General features: G+C 40.3%; 1 protein-coding gene across 28 annotated transcripts in view; it reads right to left on the reverse strand.

Annotated features, from left to right (window-relative positions):
- LOC117410431 (nucleoprotein TPR-like) overlaps positions 1 to 21,479 on the reverse strand; it is a 55,747-nt gene extending 34,268 nt beyond the window's left edge. For 6 of the 28 annotated variants that reach the window (XM_059032499.1, XM_059032498.1, XM_059032496.1 and 3 more), the window contains exon 1: positions 20,787 to 21,476. In XM_059032499.1, coding sequence (XP_058888482.1) covers positions 20,787 to 20,876 — 90 coding nt within the window. In that variant the 5' untranslated portion in view covers positions 20,877 to 21,476. Of the gene's footprint in view, positions 1 to 5,221; positions 5,534 to 20,786 lie in introns of those variants that run through there. The other 22 variants (XM_034017078.3, XM_034017055.3, XM_034017046.3 and 19 more) reach the window with 10 other exon arrangements.
- Between the last annotated feature and the right edge of the window lie 1,738 nt (positions 21,480 to 23,217).

Raw genomic sequence — 23,217 nt, forward strand, 5'->3', positions numbered from 1 at the left:
TCAGTACTGGTACTGTATGTCTCCAATGAATAACAGTTGCTGAGGGCAGAAGACCCCCATTGCAAAGCAGTTCAATCCATTCCTGGTTTTCAGGAGGAGTTTAAAAGGACACTGAGCTTGTTACCTACGTACTGTGGCTAATCAAGTATGTAGTAAAACCTTGAATGGGGGCAACTGCTACAGTATGCAATAGGAGTATTATTTTCATTCCTGTTTAGTCATGGGTTATTCTCCACTAGCATGGTACAGTACGTTTGACAGGATGTATAAGCTCTTAGAATAAGATACCATTTAGGCCTATTTAAAGTTATTGTTACATTGACAGTTTATATTTTACTTAGTAAACGTTGCACTGAACACACATGCTTTGTGGATATGGTACACTGTGTACAGTAACTTCAGGAAACAAGTCTGTGGTGATAAGCCAATACAGCATTGGACATACAGCAATGATCCCAATGAGAACCTGGTTCCCATTGAGGACAACCAATCCAGTCACACCAACAGCTGGGGCTCAACTGAAGATCCCTGTAAATTGAATGACCCATGTTTACAGTACTACATCATGGGATTTAATTAGTGTCTTACCCAATGCCCCACTCCCCCAAATCTCAAGGACAGCACAGCTACAAAACTCTGCAGTACATGCAGTTGAACTCAAGGGCTACTGAAGCCTAGGGGTGTCAAGCATTCTAAAGTTAGAAAATTCCTTGACAGTAGCAATGAATTATGAAGTATCACACAAACGGTGGAGTGTCAGTTACGTATTCATTACATACTGCTGGATGTACAGATAAAGGGCCTCTATATTATACCACATTGTTATAACTTCAAACCACATTATACAACTTCTGTGAAGGAATGTCCTTCAAGAACCATTAAAACAGTAAGCAGTTCTCTGTATGCTCTGTATGGAAAACACAGGAGCCTAGATCTATTTCATAGTAAACCACTGTAGGGCATTTCTCTCATGATTCATTGCTAGCCAAGATGTAGACAATACTAAAAGGAGAATGGTAAACTAGTAAAAGCCCTCCACCACTTCAATCTGATCAGGGCCCTCCTTGTTTAAAGCATTGCTATCAATACACGTATGTCCCATATCGATTTCATGTTTCTCAAACTGCATCTTGCTTTGTTTTAAATGTATTGTATATGTTTTTTTTTTTCTTTCCAGACAGAGGGGTAAAATGTATCTATCTTCCAAACCCCTGCTCTAATGAGTTCCTTCAGGGGTCACAATCAAATATTGTAGGATGTTCAAACTGACAAAGAGAATTTGATCCTTGCCCTTGAAACCTCTCCATCTGTACTGGGTCAAACAACACCACTCACTTATTTGAGAGCATAGATCCAGAAATCGCTTAAAAGATATACTAAATGCAGGGCTTTATGTATGTAAATCAAATCATGCTTTTTCTTTCTAGTGCTACATAGCCTCCTCCATCCAGCTGCTAAGCACTCCAATCTTCTCTTAAAACAGCTCAAAGAATGCTAAAGCAAAGCTGTGTCTGTGACGCATTGTTAATAGTAACTGTGTTAGCTCTCTTCATCTCATAGTGAAATTCAATGCATTGGCACTGTCTTCCATGATTTCCCCAAGGACACAGACACAGCACCTTCATCTGAATGGATTGTTCCCAGTAATACATTCCAGCTAAATAAACTTTTCACTTAGCTATCACCATGGTTCAACCCAGTCAGAGTGAAGTGAAAATACAGTTTTCATTCCAGGACTCAACAGCAATGATAACAATTCACTGCCCCCTCCTGGTCAGAAATCATTCAATACCACTGCATGATGATGAGATAATAAACCTGTCCTGCCATCACCTCCCATCTAAAGTTAATCCATGTTCCCAGACTGCCATTTATTTGTTAAGTACAACAATTATGGAAGTCATCACCATTCACACTTGAATGCAAAACGCAGGATAAAAACTGCAATGGCCTTCTCCATTGAAAGTTAGGAAACAGCAGGGGTGGAACGAAGATTCCCATGAATAGCAATGCAAGCCATTCCAGGTTTTAGTATGAGCATAAAAACCTGATCCTCAGGTGTCACTAGTTAGATTTTACACAACCTGCACTGCATTTGACAGTAAAAAATAATAAGGTAAAACAATAAGATATAATAAGATGTTCATTCTTCAAGGTTAAGGCAGATATTACATATTATGCGATTTTGTTTGTTTGTTTGTTTTAAATGTCATTTGCAGTGCTCTTGCTCTGGCCCCAACTGATGGCACAGCATGAGTCACAAATCCTGAATGACCGACTGCAGCATTTTTGGTTAATTTCCGGTTCCAGAACAATGCACTCACAAGGTCAAATACAAGAAGAATTGCAGAATACAAACACAACTCAATCCAAGCAGGCAACACAGATTCTAGCGGTCTCCCGGTGCTGCTACTGCACAGTGTATAGAAAAGGTAAAGCAGCACTGTGCTGTAAACACAATCACTGTACAGCAGTCTCCGGCTAAGAGAACACTCACGGGAAGCAAACTAAGTGTTCTTATAGCCAAAGTGTTCTCTAAGACAGAGTTAGCCACCAGACACAATATGAATCAACAAATAAATAAATACTTGTGTCCGATTCAGGTTTTTTTCAAGAGCTTGAACAATTTCCAATTATGAGAAGCAAGAGAAAAAGTGGCGCATTTTAGTGTTTGTTTACATGCCATTTTGGTGCACTCATGGAATTCAGACTACAAAACAATTAAATGATATGACGGAGGTTCTGGAAAGATTTAATAAACCAATCTGTGCTGCTCAAGACACTCTCACGATGCCAAGATTTTTTTTTTTTTTTTTTTTTTTTACACAACAGTACAGTATCAGATCCATTATATGTGCTGTGCAATCTTTAATAAACTTTACCTGTACTCTACCATCCACCCTGCTCTAGATCTACTGTGCAGTGCCCCACATACTGTAGAGGACCACAGATGCTAATAATCTTTCTATAAATACTAAAGACCTGTCCTTGTGATGTGCGAGAATGAATTACTGTAGCATTGTTAATTGCATATTCTATTCTCTGTGGGTCTGGGTGTGTCACCTCAGCTGCTTGCTGAGAGAGCCAGATTAGACCCAGTGTGGTTTGGTGCGTCTCCAAGGGTTCTCAAAATAACATTTCCCAAGCCTCTGTGTACAGACACGCCCTGTAGTCACAAGATCCGCAGGAGGCAAAGTCTGCTTTGAAGGCCAGGAAGAAACTACCGAGTTTAAAAGATTGTAATGTTGTTGTTGTTGTTGCTCAATGGAAAACCCCTTTCAGCCAAAGATTAGGACCATGACTTCCAGGAAGAGTGACCCCTTTCCAACTTTACTTAGAAAATATGAGGTCCATCAGGTTGATAAGTACTTTTATTACAGTTCATTTTGTAGGAATTCATTTTGTTTGGAATTCACCACGGACGTGTCCTGTCCCGAATCCCAGTCCTCTGCCAGAAACTCAAATCCCAGAAGAAGATTACAGAGTCAACAAATGCACATATTAAAATCAAAGTTACAAACCTGGGATCTGGAACGGTCATGAAATATAAACCTGTGCAGTTCTTATGCACAGAACTCGTAAGAGAAATGCACAATTTAAATGGTGAACCCGGTCTATCAATAGACACTGGCATCCATGCATTATGTTTACAAAGCCAGTCCTGCCCTGCCAGAACGTACAGTAGTACAAGTTAAACTTGTCTCTGGCTGCCAGTCATGCAAGCACTGTGCCCTGGCTGGTCCCAGGCTGCGGTCCCACTCTTCCACTGCCTCTTACACTCTCACCCTTCTGAAACGGCTGACAAAGACATAGGAAGATATTGGATTTACTGCACTGCAGGTTTAATGCTAGGCACTGCAGCACACTAACTCAGGAGGATGCGGTCATTGTTTGCTTTGCTGATTATCAGTGAAGCTTGGTATAATGCGCACTTCACATTAACATCTCTTTTTGTTTTATTTTGTCATTGTTACTTTTCATGCTTGTAAGTTTTAGTACTACTGCTGTACTGGTCTGTCTCCAAAAGTGTACTGCTGCAACAATTTAAAATAAAAGGCAGAGTACTAAAAGCTTCTTTTACTGCTGATTAGGAGTGCGACAATGAGGCCACGATCCGCAGGCTCTGTGTGAGCTTCCCCACAAATTCCTCGATCCTGACCCTGATAATCAGTCATGTGGCCTCTCCCAAGCAGAGCACGCCAATGGGATCTATTCACGATGACCCCATCTTGACCCTATCCTACACTGAGCAATGGGACAAGGTCACAATGGAAGAATTATGTCACAATGGGATGTTCAATGTCACATGGTAGGAGGGGTGAAGACTGGCGTCAAGAATACAACTCAATCTACCATGAAGAGTGGGGTTGAGACCAGCGAACTCGTTTCACTTGGTAATTGGAACCTAAGCCAGACACAAGCAAGGCCTTCAGAGTGCAGGAACCTGCTGCACCACCTCACCTGCCTTCCGATTCGGCAACATCAAATTTTCACTCAACTGTGCTATTTGGCATATGCGGTGCTCAATCCTTCTAAAAATACTATTGCAGTGCCTGCCTTGTTTTATAACATTTTAAAAATTCACCAATTCATCTGAACCAGGTTTACGCCATGTTGACTATTGCTAGATTTTTATTTCTAAACTTTACTCTATAGAGCCCTAAACGTATACACAAATATCTGTGCTTTGAAGAGGTGGGTACATTTTTCTTTAATCTGTATCTGTTTAAAAGGGCCCTATTTTCGAAGCAATTACTTTTATTTTAAAAGGAGTAACACAACCTGCTGGATATTACAAGACAAGAATCAAACAACTTAAAGAATAGCATTCAAGGTCTTCAAGCACTCCCAAGTTGTTTGCTTCTTAGTTGTATATCATATTAAAATAATATTAAGAGTTAACTAAAGACTGGAGTAAACACTCCTAAATGTGCTACTTACGCAGTAAACGAAAACAAACAAAGTGTCCTAAATTTGCATCCATTTTAAGGCTAAAAAAAACAAAAAACAAACAAACAATCTCATGGAGGAGCGAAATTAAGAATTTGTACAGATTGAGGTCATGCTAGAGTTCATGTTCTTTAAAGCAAAGCAAGGGTCTAATAGTGTCACTAAAAAGGACAGAGCCTATACAGACACACCTGTCCCAATACTTGGTTGGAGATTAATCCAATTACTTTTGCCCAATCCACACATTCTGTATACATATCTACTTTCTTACCATCTTCTGAGCCCTGGAGGACAGCAGGTTTTCCTCCATGATCGCAGTGCAGTGCAGCGTAGCGTTCAAAGATCACTCCCACAGCAGCAACAACATTCTTTTGAAATGAGATGGATCCCAGACACAGTAAGCAAGTTTCACCGAGTCAACCATTCCTCCTCTGAATCCAGGTCTTTAGCACATATAGTCCATACTGTCCTAGCAAGGTATTGTTCGTTAAAATCCTCTTAGTGACAACACTGTACTACTGAATTCTGCAGCTACAGTAGAATGCACCTGTAGCATACTGTACCTCCCCCTAGGTGTTAATCAGTAAGCCAACTGAAATCCGATCACTGTATGAGGCAGGTTTACTCTTCCTGCTTTTCAAGACTGAACCACTAGGTGAGAAGTGCTTTCCAAGGGAAATTCTCCAGATCATTTTGCTTTGAATGTCACTTGGTAAAAACGTCTTAACAGAAATTGGCGTCCAGTCCAGTCTCTGGCACGTACATTTTTATACAAGCTAAACTGGAAGAGAGTGAACTCATTAAGAGGGGATACAAAATTGTGTTGATTTAGTAACTCCTGCACGGTCACAAGGAACCAAAAACTGGGCCACCGTCTAACAGTGTGCAGCTCCCTCAGCTTCCACACAGGCTGCTATTTGTAATGACCTAGATTTATATAAAATATTACAATTTTTAAATGAACGTTATCACTTGTACGAAGTCTGCTTTTTACATTTTCGGAAGCAGGACCTGATGACAGCTGACAGTGCAGCAGGCTCCTTATCACTCTGAACAGAGCTCCCCAGTACAATGACAGGAATGCCCCAGCTCCCCAATGCTTCTCAATCCAAATGCCAGTCTGCTGGAGAGGGCTGCTTAACCCATTACCTGCCCCCCAAGCCAGTGACATGATGTCATCTGAAAACACAAGCATCTACTCGTACAGATTTATATCTTTGTCATTATCTGTTATACAGTGGGACCAGTGTGCGCTGTATCCCCCACTATGGAGGCATATTTATTTGTGTGGGTGTGGGCTCAAGTACAAACAAATGATGCATAAGCGAGCCAGCTTCAGGAGTCTTTGTCAATTGGCAAGACTGAGTATAAAAAAAAAACTTTACAAGGCAGATTGGAAGTATTGTTAAAACGTCACAAAATGTGCAAAGGATATATAAATAGCAAAACACATGATGAGGCAGAAATAACTAAAATAAATGAGGGCGCCTGGCATAAGTCCATATTCACACAGTCTGCTTGGAAAGCAAGAGGCAATCGCCGTACAGAGTAACCATTTACTGATGCAGCAACAGGGCTCAGCGTTGTGTATTAAAGCCACGCACGGTATACACAGCTGGAGAAGGAAGATTAAACATTGGCACATGTCCTACTTGAGAGAAGAGATTTGTTGTACTGTATTTTTATGTCATGAACACGCCCAAAGGGAATGACACTCTGACTACAGCATGAAAGTGCCGCTGTGTAATGGTTGAGGGAAATAAGAACATAAGAAGGTTTACCAACGAGAGGAGGCCATTCGTCCCATCTTGCTCATTTGGTTGTTAGTAGCTTATTGATCCCAGAATCTCATCAAGCAGCTACTGGGGAGTTGGTTCCAGACCCTCACAATTCTCTGTGCAAAAAAGTGCCTCCTATTTTCTGTTCTGAATGCCCCTTTATCTAATCTCCATTTGTGACCCCTGGTCCCTCCCCCCATTGTAAAAGCATCACTGAGCCTCCTACCAAAGACAGCAAGCTTGAATTGGCTAATAGAAGATGGAGGGCTGGAGGATACAGGAAGGAAGCTGCTGGTTCAAGATGTCACATCTCAACTGCTATAGACACAAAGCAAGGGAGTGGTGAAGGTGTCACGAACAGTGCTACCATACTGCATGTATATAGTTTCAACACAGAAAAAAACATAATCAGCACAGTTTTTAGCTAGATTTTGTTTTTGATCGTGATGCCATAAATCTATTGTGGTGGACACAAACTTTATAGGGCTGTGCTGAATGGTATGATAAAGATAGACTTTGTAGAATCATCTTCTATTGAAATTGAACACTGTAGATTGGGTTCCTTGGTCCTTTGCTGTATTAAACCTTGAAACCTGTTTGTCAGGCTTACGAGTGTCACACACGAATAAACAGCTCGTATCTGTAATGATATCCTGATGAACTGTCTTCAAAGTGCATAGAGAGCTTAAAAAAACACATTTTTGTGGCTTACACAGTTCTGCTCTTAGTCAAATTCTATCCCTGCTGGCAGCAACAAATCATTTGAAGGGCTTAAAACATTTAGTGGTTAACAATTTATTCAAACTATGCAAAAAAAAGTCCCTAAGATTTTTTACCTTCCAGATGTTTTCCATTTCAATGCAGGGCTCATAACCGCTCTCTAATCCCCTATGGACTAAGGAGGAACTGGGTTACTTAATTTATTTATTTTTGCTTTGTTTTTACTACTACTATAAAAGGCAGCTATTTCAGCATGCTTTCTTCATTTAAATAAAGTCAAAAGCCCCAATGCTGCAGTCAGGATGTTGTGTTTGTTTATTGGGGGGATTTGGCTGCAGTGCTATGCCATAGAAGAAGTCACGGATTAGGAACATGCTGTAATCAGCAGCTGCGTACCTTGCTCCTGTATAGTTACGGACACCACAGGGCTTGCAGGAGGTACAGCAGAACAGGACTTACAATCGCAGAGCAGACTCAGGGGCCTGCAGAGGAGAAAGAACTACAGCTCTGTGTCTTCAGAAGAACAGCATCAACACCCTCTACTGTAGGCTGTTCTGAGCCAACAGATACTGTACCGAATTAATACAATGATAGGCTATACAAAGCACCCATGTACTGTACTGGCTTGCAAACATCCAGTCAGTTTTCTACAAGGGGTTAAAGTAGTGTTGCGCTGGTGGTCATTACTGTGGATACATTGTTCACATTCTGCATTATCACATTCAAGATTATTCACAATGCAGTGGTTTTACACATTAGTGCAGTGATGTGTCAAGCTAGTTATGCGTGATACTGAATCAGAAGCCAAGACCCTGGATGTGTGAAAGAACGCTAATGAAAGAGATGGGCTGCAGACTGAGAGAAGGGGGGGGGGGGGAGTCTTGTAAGAAGGACAATACAGTATGCAGTTCTAATAAAGTGAAAAATTTTAGGGCAGATGCATGCATATTAAGAGAAACAAGCACCTCATGCATACTGTAGAGATCACATGCTGTAGCCAAGGAAATCCTGCCCAGCACTAAGTGTTAATGTGAGGTTGAATTCTGTACATTTTGAAGTGCTTTCAAAATGTGCGAAAACAAACACTACACCAGACACATTTTAAAACCGGATGTCTTGTGTTGCACAAAAAACTTCACCACTTCACCTAACTTACAGTATATATGCAACAACCTTTTTACTACAGTACACTTCCGAGTGCAATACCCCTTCATGAATAACCTTGAGCAGTCACTGGAGTTGCAGTGGGAACATTGTCAGCTGACATACAAATGCTTAAGTGCAGTGGTGCTGGAGTATTAGACTCCCGTTTCATGCAACAGTTACAATGGTGACCAAACGTGTGCGAGTACTGTTTCGTAAAAAATAATAATAATAAAAAAAAATAATAATAATGGTTACAATGAACAGTTGCATTAAAAAAATGTAGAACAGCGAAAAACAAAAACAGACATGCATTAACAAAATGCCCTGAAAACTTAACATAAAGAAAACAATTTGAATGAAGCAAAAAGCTCAATAATTAAGCTAAAAAGGAAGCGCAAAGGTTGCCAGGTTTTTTTTTTTTTGGTTTTTTTTTTGTTAACTCTAGTGAACATACGTTATATCTTTCCCCAGTCAAATCGTAGAGTGCCTAAATAAGTATGGTAATTTACCATAATAAAAAACAGAAATGAAAAAGAAAATGTAGAATATAAAAAAGCACAACCAGATATAGTCAACGAAAGACAACACATTATTCAAATTCTTTGTCGTATTATATATTTAAGGTAAGGCAAGTTTATTCTTCCATTAGAAGTGCTCCCGACTATAATGTTCTGCCGTCCGGCTGTACAGAATTCCTGGGGAGAACCCTGAAGTCTACTATGCCAATAAGAGGTAAGGAAATATTCTTTAAGCATTGGTTCTGTAATGACCACCAGATGTCCACCCCTAATTAAATCCAGCTGTAACTAAGTGGGGGCTGGCGTGAGGCTGGAAAGGAGCCGGGTAATCAAGCCAGACAAACATCACGTCAGGCTCTTAGAAACGCCAAGAACCCTTTACCTGCAGAATCAGGAATTAACACGCTTCAGAATGGTCAGGGTCCCAGGAGTCGATGAAACAGCACTTTTTAAGACTGGAAATGCAACGATGTTTATTTCCACTGGAAGAGCTTTCATCTCTCAGCACTTTAACTTCATGAGCATTAATTATCCTTACGGTACATCAAGAAAATAATGTAACTTGACTTCCCACTCTCCAAGAAAGTAGAATGTAAGGATGTGTTACAGTAAGAGGAGGAAAGATCAGTTACATGGCTTTCAAAAGCAAGGTCTTTCTAAACAGACAAATACAGCAACTTACCAGCTAATAATGCTGTGAAATCCACACCCATTATTATTGATAACGCATCGGCAGCCATTAACTTACAAAGACACCTTCATCCAGGCATCTGCACTGAGGCCTGTGAAAGGTGCCGGGCATGTCCTTCTGTTCACCGACTTTACTGGTAAATGAATATGAACCAAGTTCATGTTTAACTTTTCTGCTTCAACTTTTAGAGAGGCAAAACCCAAGATCAGCTCAGTTTTCGATGCTTTTTGCGATCTTTTTCCGTTTCACGGATTTACTCCAAACCGAGTTTGCACTTTATCCATATTGGATCACCGGTTCTACTCCTGTCCCGAGAACATTGAAAAGATTTGTAATTTACAGTAGTAACACTAAAAGGAAACATATATAATTCTATGAGAAATGTTTATTTTGGTACTATATGTATTACATTGAAGTGCTCAACAGTTACAGATAAAACATTTTAATTTAGCCTGGTATTCACTGACTGGAGGTCAACAGTTGACCACAATCCTGTATGCCCCACTTCATCATCATTCTTTTTATTTTTTTTATTTTTTTAAAACTACAGAGTGTGAAGGAAAGCCTCCTTTTAATATACTGCACCTCAGTTTGCAAGACTGCAGACATTGTAATAAACCTTATTTCTTTTTAAATCTGCTAGCGTACAGTAGCACTGACCCGTGGTCCTTTTGTATTTATATCCTGAACTTTTCCTTTTTAAAAAAAATAAAAAAATTTAAAAAATAGGGCAGTGCACCTTCAAATGTTCCTGAGTAACCAAATCTAAAATGACTTCTGGTACCACTGTAGAATCACAATACATGTGGTTACTGGTGAAAAACCCAGTTCTACTACTGTAGATTAGTTTTATTCTAGTAAACTCGCACAATAACCTGCGTTATTCTGTGCAATGGACCGTGGCAAGAGAATTCAATTAGCCAAACAATCCTCTGGTCCCAGCTGCACAGGAGTGCAATACCAGCCAGGTGGATATCACCTTCTCCAGAAGAGACAGTATTAACAGTTCCCCCAGGATGTGATCGAGACAAAGTTACATCCTAAAAAAGGTGACCAGGTGTTGGCTATCATTTGCGTTGTCTAATAATATGAATAAATATGGTAAAACATGATGAAAAGAAATGTAAACATACTGTACGTTGAATTGTATTGCTAATAGCTAAATTCTGAATACCAGACCTTTAAAAAAGCGCAGGTTAAAGTTATGTAAATACAGTAGGGCCCAGTGACTGTCTTCAAAGAACCCAGTTGAAGTACTTGATAAGTCCAGCTGTTTGGAAACCTATACAAATACGGCTGGGATTTGGTTCTATAAATACTGTTCATAGGGGCTGATCGTGTATGTTGACGCATGAAGTTTCCAGCTGCTTTTCATTTCAACCACTTACTTGCAAGACTTTCATAACTCCCTAATTTCATGAGGTTCACTTATTATTTTTGGAAAACAGGGTAAGCAAGCCTGAAAGATTAGCACCTGGCCAAAATGTCCAATTACTGTACAGGCTCATGCCCCTCTTCACCGAGGAAAAAAAAAAGCACAAGGCCTCTCAATACTTGTGCACACTTCCTTTGGGTACAAAAGTTCTAAAACTCCAACTGCATTAATATAGGGGAAGTGTCTACAGAGAGCTATGAATGGCAAATCATTATCAGCACAAACCACATGCTTTCCTGTAATTTAACCCCCACAATGCAACTTCTTTGTGTTTTAACATCCTCCCTCGCCATCACTCTGTATCACATGATCTGCCGGCCCCTCTGCGATACTCTCAGACTCAGTTAACCATGACTGCATTATTAAGGAGTCGTTAACTGTTCCACCAATCAGCCCGCTCCGAGGATAAAAGCTGATTAAACAGGAAGAGCTTGTGATAACAATCTCAACAAGCCGTTCAAAGTCATAAGACCGACTTCTTTCAGCCCTTTTAAGGGAGAGTTCTGTTTTCTAAATTCATCAGCACTAACTTCTTCGTCATTTCCAGAACTTCTTACCAAACGGTTGTATGACTGTGTGTCTTTAAGAGGTATTAGGGTCTTTTCAATTAACTTCAGTGATGGTGGATCTGAAAAACATTTATATCCATAAAATGAAGGCACTGATAAATGGTATCTAGAACTGTGTCAGTCAGTCTCTGCTTGAGTGAATATAAATGGTTGGTTTGGACCATATCCGTCACTGGCCAGACCCCTACTGTATATTTGGTTAAACAATTATTTAGCGATAAAACACACCAGGAAACCTTCCATTAGCAAATCAGGGTAACGGAGTGACAACACTGTGCATGCAGGGGTGCATCCACGCAGAGGTGTGTTATTCCTCAAATGCATGATGACATCCCTGTTTAGTGCTGTTGGAAATCATGGAGGACTACATAGCTAACAAAATAATTCCACTACAGTATACCTTATCACATATGTACAGAATCACCATGTTTACCACGAATTCAATGAATTACCATGTATTATTTTGTTGTTGCAATGAGTGAAGAAAAAATTGATTAGCTTGGCGCTTGCGAGTACTGCAAAGCATTACCACGCCAGTGCATAAATACAGTATGGACGTTAGTGGCTTCTGAGAACTTCCAGGGTAGCTACAGAATGTTTCTCTTCGGTCTCCTCACACCATTAAACAGATATCCATGCTGAAAAAATGTGACCTAGAACCCTATAACTTAACATCTAAAAATGTGAGTGCTGGACAGGCCCGGATTACTCTGATAGTGCTTCTAAAAGGCACCTCCTGATTTACTGGCTTAAGCGAATACATATGCATAGTAAGAAGTTAGCCGTGCTTGTCTCTTAATGATTAAGGTCAGATTAAGAGAGCACACAGCGTAAACACCCAACAGGGTTCTCTCCTGGTCAGAGCCAGGGAATCCAGGACTAATCCTCTTTCACCAATGTGCTTCCATTAAGCTTCTATTACACCCCCAGTGTTTTTCCTCAAGTAATTGTCTGGAAGTGTACTGTACTTGTTTTTAAAACACAGACAGCCAACAGTGTCTCCTGCTAGATGAGACGGGTATTGACACACACACCCGTAGGAAGTCTACAGAGTGGGTCAGTTTAAATCTCCTCTTCACAAACTGGCAACGCAGTAGGACTAGCAAGGATGCAAAAGCATGTGTTTTTGGCAGGGTTTTTTTTATGTTTTTATTTGTTTTCTCAACGTATCATGTGTCACATTCCATTGCTTCTCGGATTAAACAGAAATCCTGATGGATATTGACCCTTACCACATACACACCCCCCCACACATTCCGAAAAGGTAACGCCACAATGTCATTGTTTCACTATGTCATTCATTGTTGATTAATAGAAGACTGAATTCATAACCTTATGGTCAAATGGCACCCGTCCAGCCTGAGAGGCTGGGCACATAGGCTGCCACGCACACACAACCATTCAGGAGTAAGGTTAAGACTACCCCAGTCCTTATCTGCTTAATGTAACCAGCTTAGCATGCTAGATCAGCAGAAGTGTGGAGTAGTAGTTAGGGCTCTGGACTTGACCAGAGGGTCGTGGGTTCAATCCCAGGTGGGGGACACTGCTGCTGTACCCTTGAGCAAGGTACTTTACCTAGATTGCTCCAGTAAAATCCCAACTGTATAAATGGGTAATTGTATGTAAAAAATAATAATAATATGATATCTTGTAACAATTGTAAGTTGCTCTGGATAAGGGCGTCTGCTAAAAAATAAATAATAATAATAATAATAATAATAATAATAATAATTCACAAGAAAGCAGATGGAGCAGACTTCAGTTACACGCTCAGAGTAAACAGTTGTATTTCTTTAACAGGCGATCGATCAATCGACTGACTTCAGCACCATGGAATGACCCACCACTAAGTTTGAACTTAATAACCAGCATTACCTTTCTATTGATCCACAAATCAATACCTAGAACAGGCACAGGAAAATACGACCATTTCTATATTTGTCAATCAGCTCAAGATGTTTCTGCAGCTAAAATTAAGAAATAGTAAAGTTTATGGACTATATTTTTATTATAGTTACTTTTAATGAAAAAAAAGTCCTTCAGAACCGTTCCCCCTGATAGGAATGTCGTTTGTTTAACTCCACAGTGTAAAAATTGACAAGGCAGTGTGGTCCAGTGGTTAAAGTCCAGGGGCTTGTAAATAATATAAAAAGATATTATTATTATTAAATGCATGGCACACACTGTATTGTTTGGACTTTTCTCCCTACATTTCTAATGAAAGTTGGTGCAATAATCAAACAAGCAAATAAGCAAGAAAACACATGACAAATACCAGTAAGTCATTCTCTTTATACAAACTGTGATAAACATGGTAAAAGTAGTGTCAAACCGATAACATCATGCACTTGTAAGCTTGTCAACCACACAGAAGATACTGTGTTTCACAGCAAGCTGTACTGTGAGCCCAACTTGCCAATTCAACCTCCATGCCCAGCACCCAGTCCCTGGAGAGACTACCAGTAAAGGCACTGATAACTGCTGTGTGAACGAGGGCTGGGAGTGCTTCAGGTTTCTAGAAATGTCAAAGGATTCCCAGAAAGTAGGCGCAGAGCTTCAGAAGTGGTCAATAAGTAAGATGAGATGTTATTTATTTGTTACATCAATCAAAGTCTCCTGAATGCATGAGTGGAAGGAGGGAAACAGAAGAAATATGATGATTCAAGAGCTCAGAGGTTACATTATTTTCTCCTATATGACCTTGACCCCTGTGTTTGGTTATTTTTTTTTGGTTTTGTTTGCATTTCTCTGCAGCCGGCTCAGTGCTCCCTCCCTCTGCTGCAGCGAGTGAGTGAAGCAGCTGTCAAACTGCCCAGTCTTCTCTCTGAATAGTTCAGATATCAGGGGACTGAGCAGCTACTTCCATATTAGTCCACAGGCGAGCAGCCCCAGGGGAGACAGATTCCACCCTGAAAGAAAACCCACATTTATAAACAGTCTGCATGACAAACTGGATTAGGAAAGTCTGTCCCCATCGCAGAGGCAGGGTGCAGTCACCCAAACAGCGCATCTTCACTACTGATGTATCACCACCACTGTGCAATACCTTTACAGCCGTATCTGGGGGAGATTGTCCCCACCACTCACCCAATTATGATGAAACCTGATATGGGCCTTCCCTGGCATAGGGTCTTGAGGGTATCAGGATCTAGATCATTGTGTGACCAATGTTTGCATGCGTTCCGGGCTCTCCTTGGAGGGGCTAATGAAGGATACAGTGCAAATGTAGAAGTGTTTGTCTCATTGTCATTAAACTGTGGGTAGAAGATTCCCTTCCTCATGTTGTGGATCAGGGTGATGATGTCCCAAAGTACTCTTTCTGGATACAGACCTTTAATGTAGATTCTACATCCCTGACTGGGATTTGTATTGTCATTTTTCATCAAAACATAATAGCGTTTATTTACATAGGAAGGCTTATTATAATTGCCACATACTGTAGCCCATATAAGGACAGGAAAAGTATTCTGCTTATCACCAGGATGAATATGGAGGAGACAGCAGTGTATTTGTATTCAGTTTTCTTTTTCTTATTGTCCTGACTTATTTGTAGGTCACCTAGATTACAGTAAATAAAAGCAGATCAATTCTTCAACATATCGGCTTTTCACAAAGTAAAGTGCAGCATTTTCCAGACTCTCAAGAGATTAGCACTGCAAACACATACTGTACTGCAAGGACAGCACTGACTCACAATTGTCCGATCGCCATTTGGAAAACACAGCGATTTGCTGAACTTTGCAGCACGGTTGTCAAACAACCTTCCCTGTATAGTGCAAACGGCATTGTCACACAATCGCTGACCTTACTTTGTCAGACAATGCATACTAAATGTACCCAGAGCTCAAACAAAGCTGCTCCCAAGTAGAATAGTAAAAATGCCATTCAGTCAGCATGGCAGAGTTTACAATATCTCAGAATCAGGACCCTTGGGATGAACAAGAAAGTAGATTGAGCAACCCTCCCATCCCTTTCCAGCGCTGGCGAGCCTGCTTGTGTGCAGTGTTTTTAGACAGGTTGACCATGATTAGCATGTTGAAAGCTTGCCTCGCTGACTCCTGGAAATAGCGGCATTCCATTCCAAATGCTCCGATTTCGTCCAAGCCCTTGTTAGTGGTAGTGGGTGGCATGTATATTAGGTTCGCTTTAGCTTCGTAGCCCTGAGACAGGGGGTTGATGCATGTATTTATTAAATTTGCATCAAAAATAAAATGGATATACAAACACACTGCTCACAGAGTTAACAAAACACAACGTAACACAACAAAAAATACCTCCACCAAAACAAGTATCGTGCTGGTCCTTCCAGCACAAGTAGCAGTTGTTTACTTTCTACTTTCTGTTTCGTTCTCCCGTCTCTGTCGCTCTCTCCCCTTCAACACCCACACTGATGAGAAGCTGATCTGCTCTTTTATACACACTTTATATAGCTTGATTGCTTATTAATTATTCAAATCGGGCTCAGGCACATTCTGCATGAGAGTTTTTAATTTGCATGGCCAAAAGTCAATTTCTTAATAATCATTAGCTGCCGACCACGCAATCTCACGAGCTGTCTGGCAGAGATGAGCTGCTAACATCGCCTCTGCCAGACCATCTTTAAACCAAAAAATAATGCATTAAATCACCTGTACTATAATCCCAACACAATACAACAACTCCCCACTAACCTTCTGCTGTTTGGGATTTTTTTTGTTAAATGCCCAGAAGTTGAATGCAAACTGCAAGCGACTGTTGATGTGTCATGGAGGCACATCCAATCTCTGGGGTCACTTTACAATCGCAAGTTCATATTATTATTATTATTATTATTATTATTAATTTTATTGTTATTATTGTTATTATTATTATTATTATTATTATTATTATTATTAATAATAATAATAAATGTGACTGACTGATAACCTGCTTGGAACGGTGACTGTGTTAAATTAAGTTTGTTTTGCCTCAGTCCGCTGCAGTTAGTGCTGCTGCAATGCAAGCTTACATGAAAGCAGCATCAATTACGTGTAAATAAACAACGTGTATTTTTATTTTTATTTAAATTATAAAAACATGAATTATGTTTTTTTAAACTACATATGAATGGTTTATTCCATTTATATGGCTTACCTGTGAAATAATAGGATTTTCACATATAAGCAAGTAGCTATGGTGACGTCACCAGCAAATTAGTACCATTGAAGGTTGAACCCTTCCTTCGGTAATGTGTTCCGAACCTTCGAAGGTCAAAATGTACCCTTCATTGCAGCCCTACCATTTTCAAAGAAGAATCATTAGCTTCCTGAAGAATTTGAAGAGAAGCTTTTACAACAAACAGTACCAGCTTGGACAAATCAGAGATGCTGGACAGATCCCCATATCTTTCGACATGCCAATAAACACCACAGTTCACAAACTGGGAGAAAAACAGGTGTTCTGAGAAACAGCACATAACTGTAATGCTCTGTGTGACAACAGATGGACACAAACTGCCTCCATATGCATAACTGAGGTTGTATCTTTGTAAATACATAATTATTTTATGTTTTATATTTTCCTCAAATTGAGGGTGGGAAATTTGAGCTGCGTCTTAAATTCTAGGGCGTCTTAAATTCGAGGGAATACGGTAAACTAATTTGCAGACAGATTATATAGTAGCCAGTCTGCACTGAAGCTGCATGTGCACTGCTCTATAATTAGTGTTAACCATGGATCCCACAGGGACAGGCTTCATCAGAAGCAACAACCCTTTCTCTGCCAGACTGGATCTGCACCCTGTCAGACAAACAGGCAGTCCAGTGCCATGTGATTACTCAGACTGTTTGAAAGACTGATTTGGTTGAAACTCATCACCATATTCAGGAATGGAAATACGACTCCTATTGTATAGCAGTTGCTTCTATTCCAGGTTTTACTACGAGCTTGATTAGCCACACTGTATAGGTAACAAACTCAGATGTATCTCATTAAGCTCATAGTAAAGCCACAAATGGATTAAATTGCTATGCAATGGGAGTCTTGCCATCCCTGAATAATATTGCATGTTTGTCTTTAAAAAAAAAACTGAGAAACTTGCTGCCTCTGCTTGTTCACTTGCATACGAAACAAAACTCCACTGGTAAATCACAACAACACAAACATGCCTGCAACAACCCCCACCAGACAGCATCACTATCCTATTGCTTCACAGTTCAATCACAAGTGACAAGGCTGTGCAATAAGCACCGCCCCCTCAATCTTCAGCAGGTCAATAGCCTCAGGCCCAGTCCATGTTCCACAGTCTCAATTGCTCTCAGTCCCGATAGGGCATTCCAATAGTCCCATTAAACTGTCTAGCAGTACACGGTCCTGTGTCTTAAAGGAAAGCAAAACTGGAAACGTGACAAAACAGCTGTGGAGGAACAGCACAGGAGGAGGAGGTTCCTTTAAATTACTTTTCACCATTACAACATCATTTGTACTTCACAGGAAACTGGACAGCTTGTGACATAGGAGGATTGAAGTTGTGTACAGTACTGTACACATACAAACACTGCGCCATCCACACAACAGAATATAGGAATCTTTAACCCTGCAACTGCACATAAAGGCACCGCAGCACATACTGCCCCATCAATACAATGGCCTTTCTATCTGCAAAAACATGAAGCTATAGAGTGCAGTCATTGTGTTATTAGATACCCCAGCATGCGTATGCATGTGCCTTCAGTGACCGAGAGGTTAATTATAAACAGAGTGTCAGATACATTAGCGTGGAAACCTCAGTGACGCATTCATGAGCAGTTTCTGTTTTGAAGGGTTAAAACACTAGTTCTGTTGTTATTGTCGGCAGTACTCATTGGTTTCTCTGTTAATTAGAATTGACAGGCCTGTGGAACACGCACTGAAATGAGCGCATCTTGCTTAAGTTACAAGTATCTTTAGGGGCGTCTATGACAGAGCTCAATGATAAAGCCTGCAGCTGTGTAACTAAAAGCTCCACATCTGGCTGAGGACCTTCATTACAGACTGGTGGAAACCATTTAAAAGGTAGCCAGGAACTTCAGTTTTTTGTGTGTAGTTCTAAGATGTCAATCCCTGGGCTGTTGGGAGCGTGAGCAACAGCCTGTACAATGGCTCCCAGACAATCGGCTCTGGTCATTGGGCCAACCTGCTTCTCCGAGCTGCATTCCCCGACACTGCTCTCCTTCTATTAATAACCCTGAAGAGCAAAGGCAGGATTAGCACTCCTCAAAGAGAATATCATTACCCGGAACAGCACCTAGAGCTTCCACTGTTTACTATAGTCAAGGCTGCTGCACACCTGCAGTACAACTATGTACTCACACAGAGGGGTTCCAGTACGAATGAGGTGTTAAACCCTGGTTCTCAAGTTCCACTAACAGTCCAGATTTTAGTTCCAACATGTTATGATTTTCCTTTCATTTGTACTATAAGTTAGTGATGAACACAGAGCAATAACTCTTGAGTGTTTTAAACTTTTGAAAGTATAGAATGGTATCAGCACAGAGCAAAGAGGACTCTGAGCTTCAATGGTGACCCAAAAACCCATGTATGAGTTACCTGGGCACCAGCCATCCACCCACTGGACACCCACTACAACGCAGCCTCCCTGCATGCCCGTCCTGGGAGTACAGGTCCACCCCCAGGTGGGAAAGTCATACTTTGTGCAGATCTCACAGCAGGCAGCGATAGCAGCTGATCTTTGAGGGAGAGCTATTTTTAAACCTCTTGTTGCAGTATCTCCCAGCTCATCAGAATTGACATACCACTGTGGCAGATTGCTGGCTCATAGGACCTGACACTGCATTTAAAGGGACAGCACCCCCCTTTACAGACCGAGCTCCCCGGGTGCGGTTTACAGCTGCAGTAATGGAATGGAGGGACAAGCAAACAATGCACAATGACCGGCGAGACAGGGCGCCAAGCTAAAGCCGCCTCTATACAAGATGCAATCAAATAAATGTGGCAACATCCGGCTTCACACTGGGTGTGTTTGCTAAAGAATCAGCTTTTGCATCTTAGCCTGCCATGCACCTCTGGTGCATTCTGAACATCCGTTTCCTCGCTCGGTCTCTTCCGCTCACAGAAATAGTTTTGCATGTGAATAGAACAAGCATAAAAAAAGATCCATTCTATGGTCATAACTGATGCCATCCAACAGGGGAATGCTACATTTTGAAATACTGTCCAACCTAAAAACGGTCTGGATAAAATAAAATAAAATGGGGACACCCGATACCAGAACATTCAAATACAACTCATTTACTAACAGATGAAGGCTTGCTATAGTGAATGAGCACACCTCCAGCACTTCCATCAGGGCCAACACTCGTTTCATCACCTAGGGCCTGCACTATAATCAAATCTTCACCCAAGAAAGACCCAAACCCTTTCCAGTCAGGTACATGTCTAAAATGCATACACAGTGATAGCCTGGAACTCTTAGTACAGTTCTGACACACAGAACCTTGACAATAACTGGAAAGTCATGTCAGCAAATTTACATCCAAATGCAACGCTAAGGAATAACATGTACCCATGCTTTTAAAAAGGTAACCAACTAAATTCAACACTTGTGAGTTTGATGTTCATGCTGTGTATGGATGTGATGCAGTGCTGCTTCTCAAAACCAGTGCAGCAGCGTTTCAGGCAATCGCATCAAATTCCTGGCATCATCATTAGAAAGGTAATGAGTCAAACAATGCAAGCGATGTAACCGACTAATTGGTACAAAACCGCACTACCACCCTCGTGTCGACTACGATCTACAGTGCAGTAGGACAAGTCGTCTCCATTTTGGAGTTGAAAAAAATAAGTGTCTTAGCAATCCCAATTTCCATATTGATCAGTCTAGTTTCACATCCAATCACGTTGTAATTGAACGTGCATTTCATCTTCATAAGACAATTAGCTACAGTTCGGTCAGGTAGCATGCATAAGCAGGTTTCGACAGCAGAACTGGCTAGGTTTGGCTTTGCTGTACCGGAGACTTACCTCTCTTGCAATTACATTTAAGGCATCGTCCTCGCCCGTCAATCGATCTCTGTTAGGAATCCTTTTTCGTCCAGGACCCTGGGTTCCCATTTCCAAAATATTGATATGTGTTTAAAAAACGAATAATATAAATACAGACCAAAAAAAAAAAAAAAAAAAAAAACACTGCTTGGTTAATAATTCCGGTATGGACCGCTACAGCACAGGGGGGAAATAATCCTTAGATAAAGTCGACTACAACCTCAATGTTTGAAGCGCTATCATCAATGACCAAATACAAGCAGCCTATCGCGTCTCAGCTCCAAAGGGTCACTTAATAATATATATGTTTATATTACACATAACCAAGACAGAGAATCGGGGTCGTCTTCTGTAACTCGATGCGGTCTGATAGACAAGGTTACAATGTTTTTCATAAGCTTAACATATGCGCGTTTTTGATCATCAGTCCGTTATTATATATATATATCTTTTTTTTTGTATTCCCACGCTATTTAGTCACGAATTTCATGCTGAACGAATTCTTGTAGCCAAAAGAAAAAGTTGCATGCACTATAATCCCGGATGAAGACTAGACCACAGCGAAGAACACGTTCCGGGGTCGAATCATCTTGCGGAGCCACTGCATTAGAACAACCATCACTCTCAGCTATTTTATGTATGAAGCAAAAAAAAAAAAAAAAGCAAACGCCGGCTCCTTAAAGCCGAAGTACACCCATTGCAAACACTTTCTTCATACAGTAGCTGCACCGTTTTGCTGTGTAAACGTGTTCCGTTGTGTTGTTTTTTCTTCCTTTCTTGGTTATTTTTTTGTTTTGTTTTACAAAGCAACAACAACAACAGCGATACCACTTATTTCTTGCCTGACAGCTGCAAAACCCAACTGGTCTTGCGAAGTCACGTAGACCTGTCAAGTCACAATGCGCCGCATTCATAAAGCACTGACGGGCCGGTGAATGCATAGCACCCCAGTGACTCGAAAATGGTTTATTTTAACACAATCTTTCCAGTGCATTCTCAAAGATAATTATCGATTCAAATCATTAGACCTTATGCTTTCTCCTTTTTTTCATAATTGCATAACTTTAAACATTGAATTATGAAATATTTTGTAATACTAAAATAAACTTAAATTAGGGTAAGGCCTTTAACACAAAAAGTGAAAACGTATGTGTGTTTTTTAGGTACCACACTATTAACATTTTTTTTTTTTTAATATTTTTTTTTTTGTATTTTATTCCACAAACTGTGGTTTATAACTCCTGGACAGTAATATCAAAAGGAGTAAAATAAATAAATAAATAAACTTAAATGTGTTGTTCCATTAGTGCTTTAAAGTCCTCTTTGCTAATCGATTGCATTTTATTTATTTGTAAATGGTCACATACTTTGTCTGCATACAGCATAACTGCAGCAATAGTTGTGAATTGAATACAAGCCACGTGTTCTTTTCACGGTTTTACTACGCCCCCCGGTGGACACGGGAAGAAATTTAATTATAATTTTGTTGTTGTTAAACATTGCAATGTATCTTGTTTTATAATGAAACAGACATGCCAACCCGCTAACTTAAAAAAATGTGGATAAAAATAAAATAATTTTGTCACCATCTTATTAACAATCACTAAACCAGACAAAAGATTACTTGTACGAAACAGATTGCTATTTACTACAATGCTGTTATAAATTTGCATGGCTTTAATTTTGTTAGGCCAAATATGTATATTAAAAACAAGGTTTATGTCATTATAACTATTTTTCCATGTTAAAGTGCATTTTAATTAATTTTTCATGTCCCTAAAACCATGAACTCCACAGTTTACTGGTTTGAATGCCCTATGTGCTTTGTATAAATCCCTGTTGCTGTTTCTTAGATCTCTTTTCACCGGGGTTACCAGCTAATACCCTTTCTTAAACCAACCCTAGGGATGTGAAGCTGCAGTTTGGGCCACTTGTTAAACCTCAATACAAAATCACAGTTGCATGGCTCTGCAATCTGTGCGATTCATAAGAGTATAAATCTAGAATGGTTTCCATGAGTTCCTAAAACAGTTCAACTTTACAGATACAGTGTTTTAATTTCTCTAGAAATATCTGTCAGATAGAGAAGTTGGGATTTCAGTGTTTAACAGTGAGTGTCTTCACACTGGTCTTTAAGTTTAGGGTAAAGTTGAAAAACTTCCAATGTATGCGCAATGAGAATCTTTCCAAGTGATGTTATCTTTCTTACAGGGAAGTGAAAGCTCTTTTTTTAAAGGAATTGAGTCTGCATGTGGTTTAATCCAGACAGTTGCATCCTGTTATGGACCATATGATCAATAGCAAAGATCGAGTGTGATTCAGTAAGGGAAGTTACAATGAAGGTGGAGTTATCTTGATATGTTGCTATACAAATGTGTTTTATGTGCCTTCCCAGAACTCCGAACGTTGC

This window comes from Acipenser ruthenus, chromosome 10 (assembly GCF_902713425.1).
Source record: "Acipenser ruthenus chromosome 10, fAciRut3.2 maternal haplotype, whole genome shotgun sequence".
In the NCBI taxonomy this organism is placed as follows: Eukaryota; Metazoa; Chordata; class Actinopteri; order Acipenseriformes; family Acipenseridae; genus Acipenser; species Acipenser ruthenus.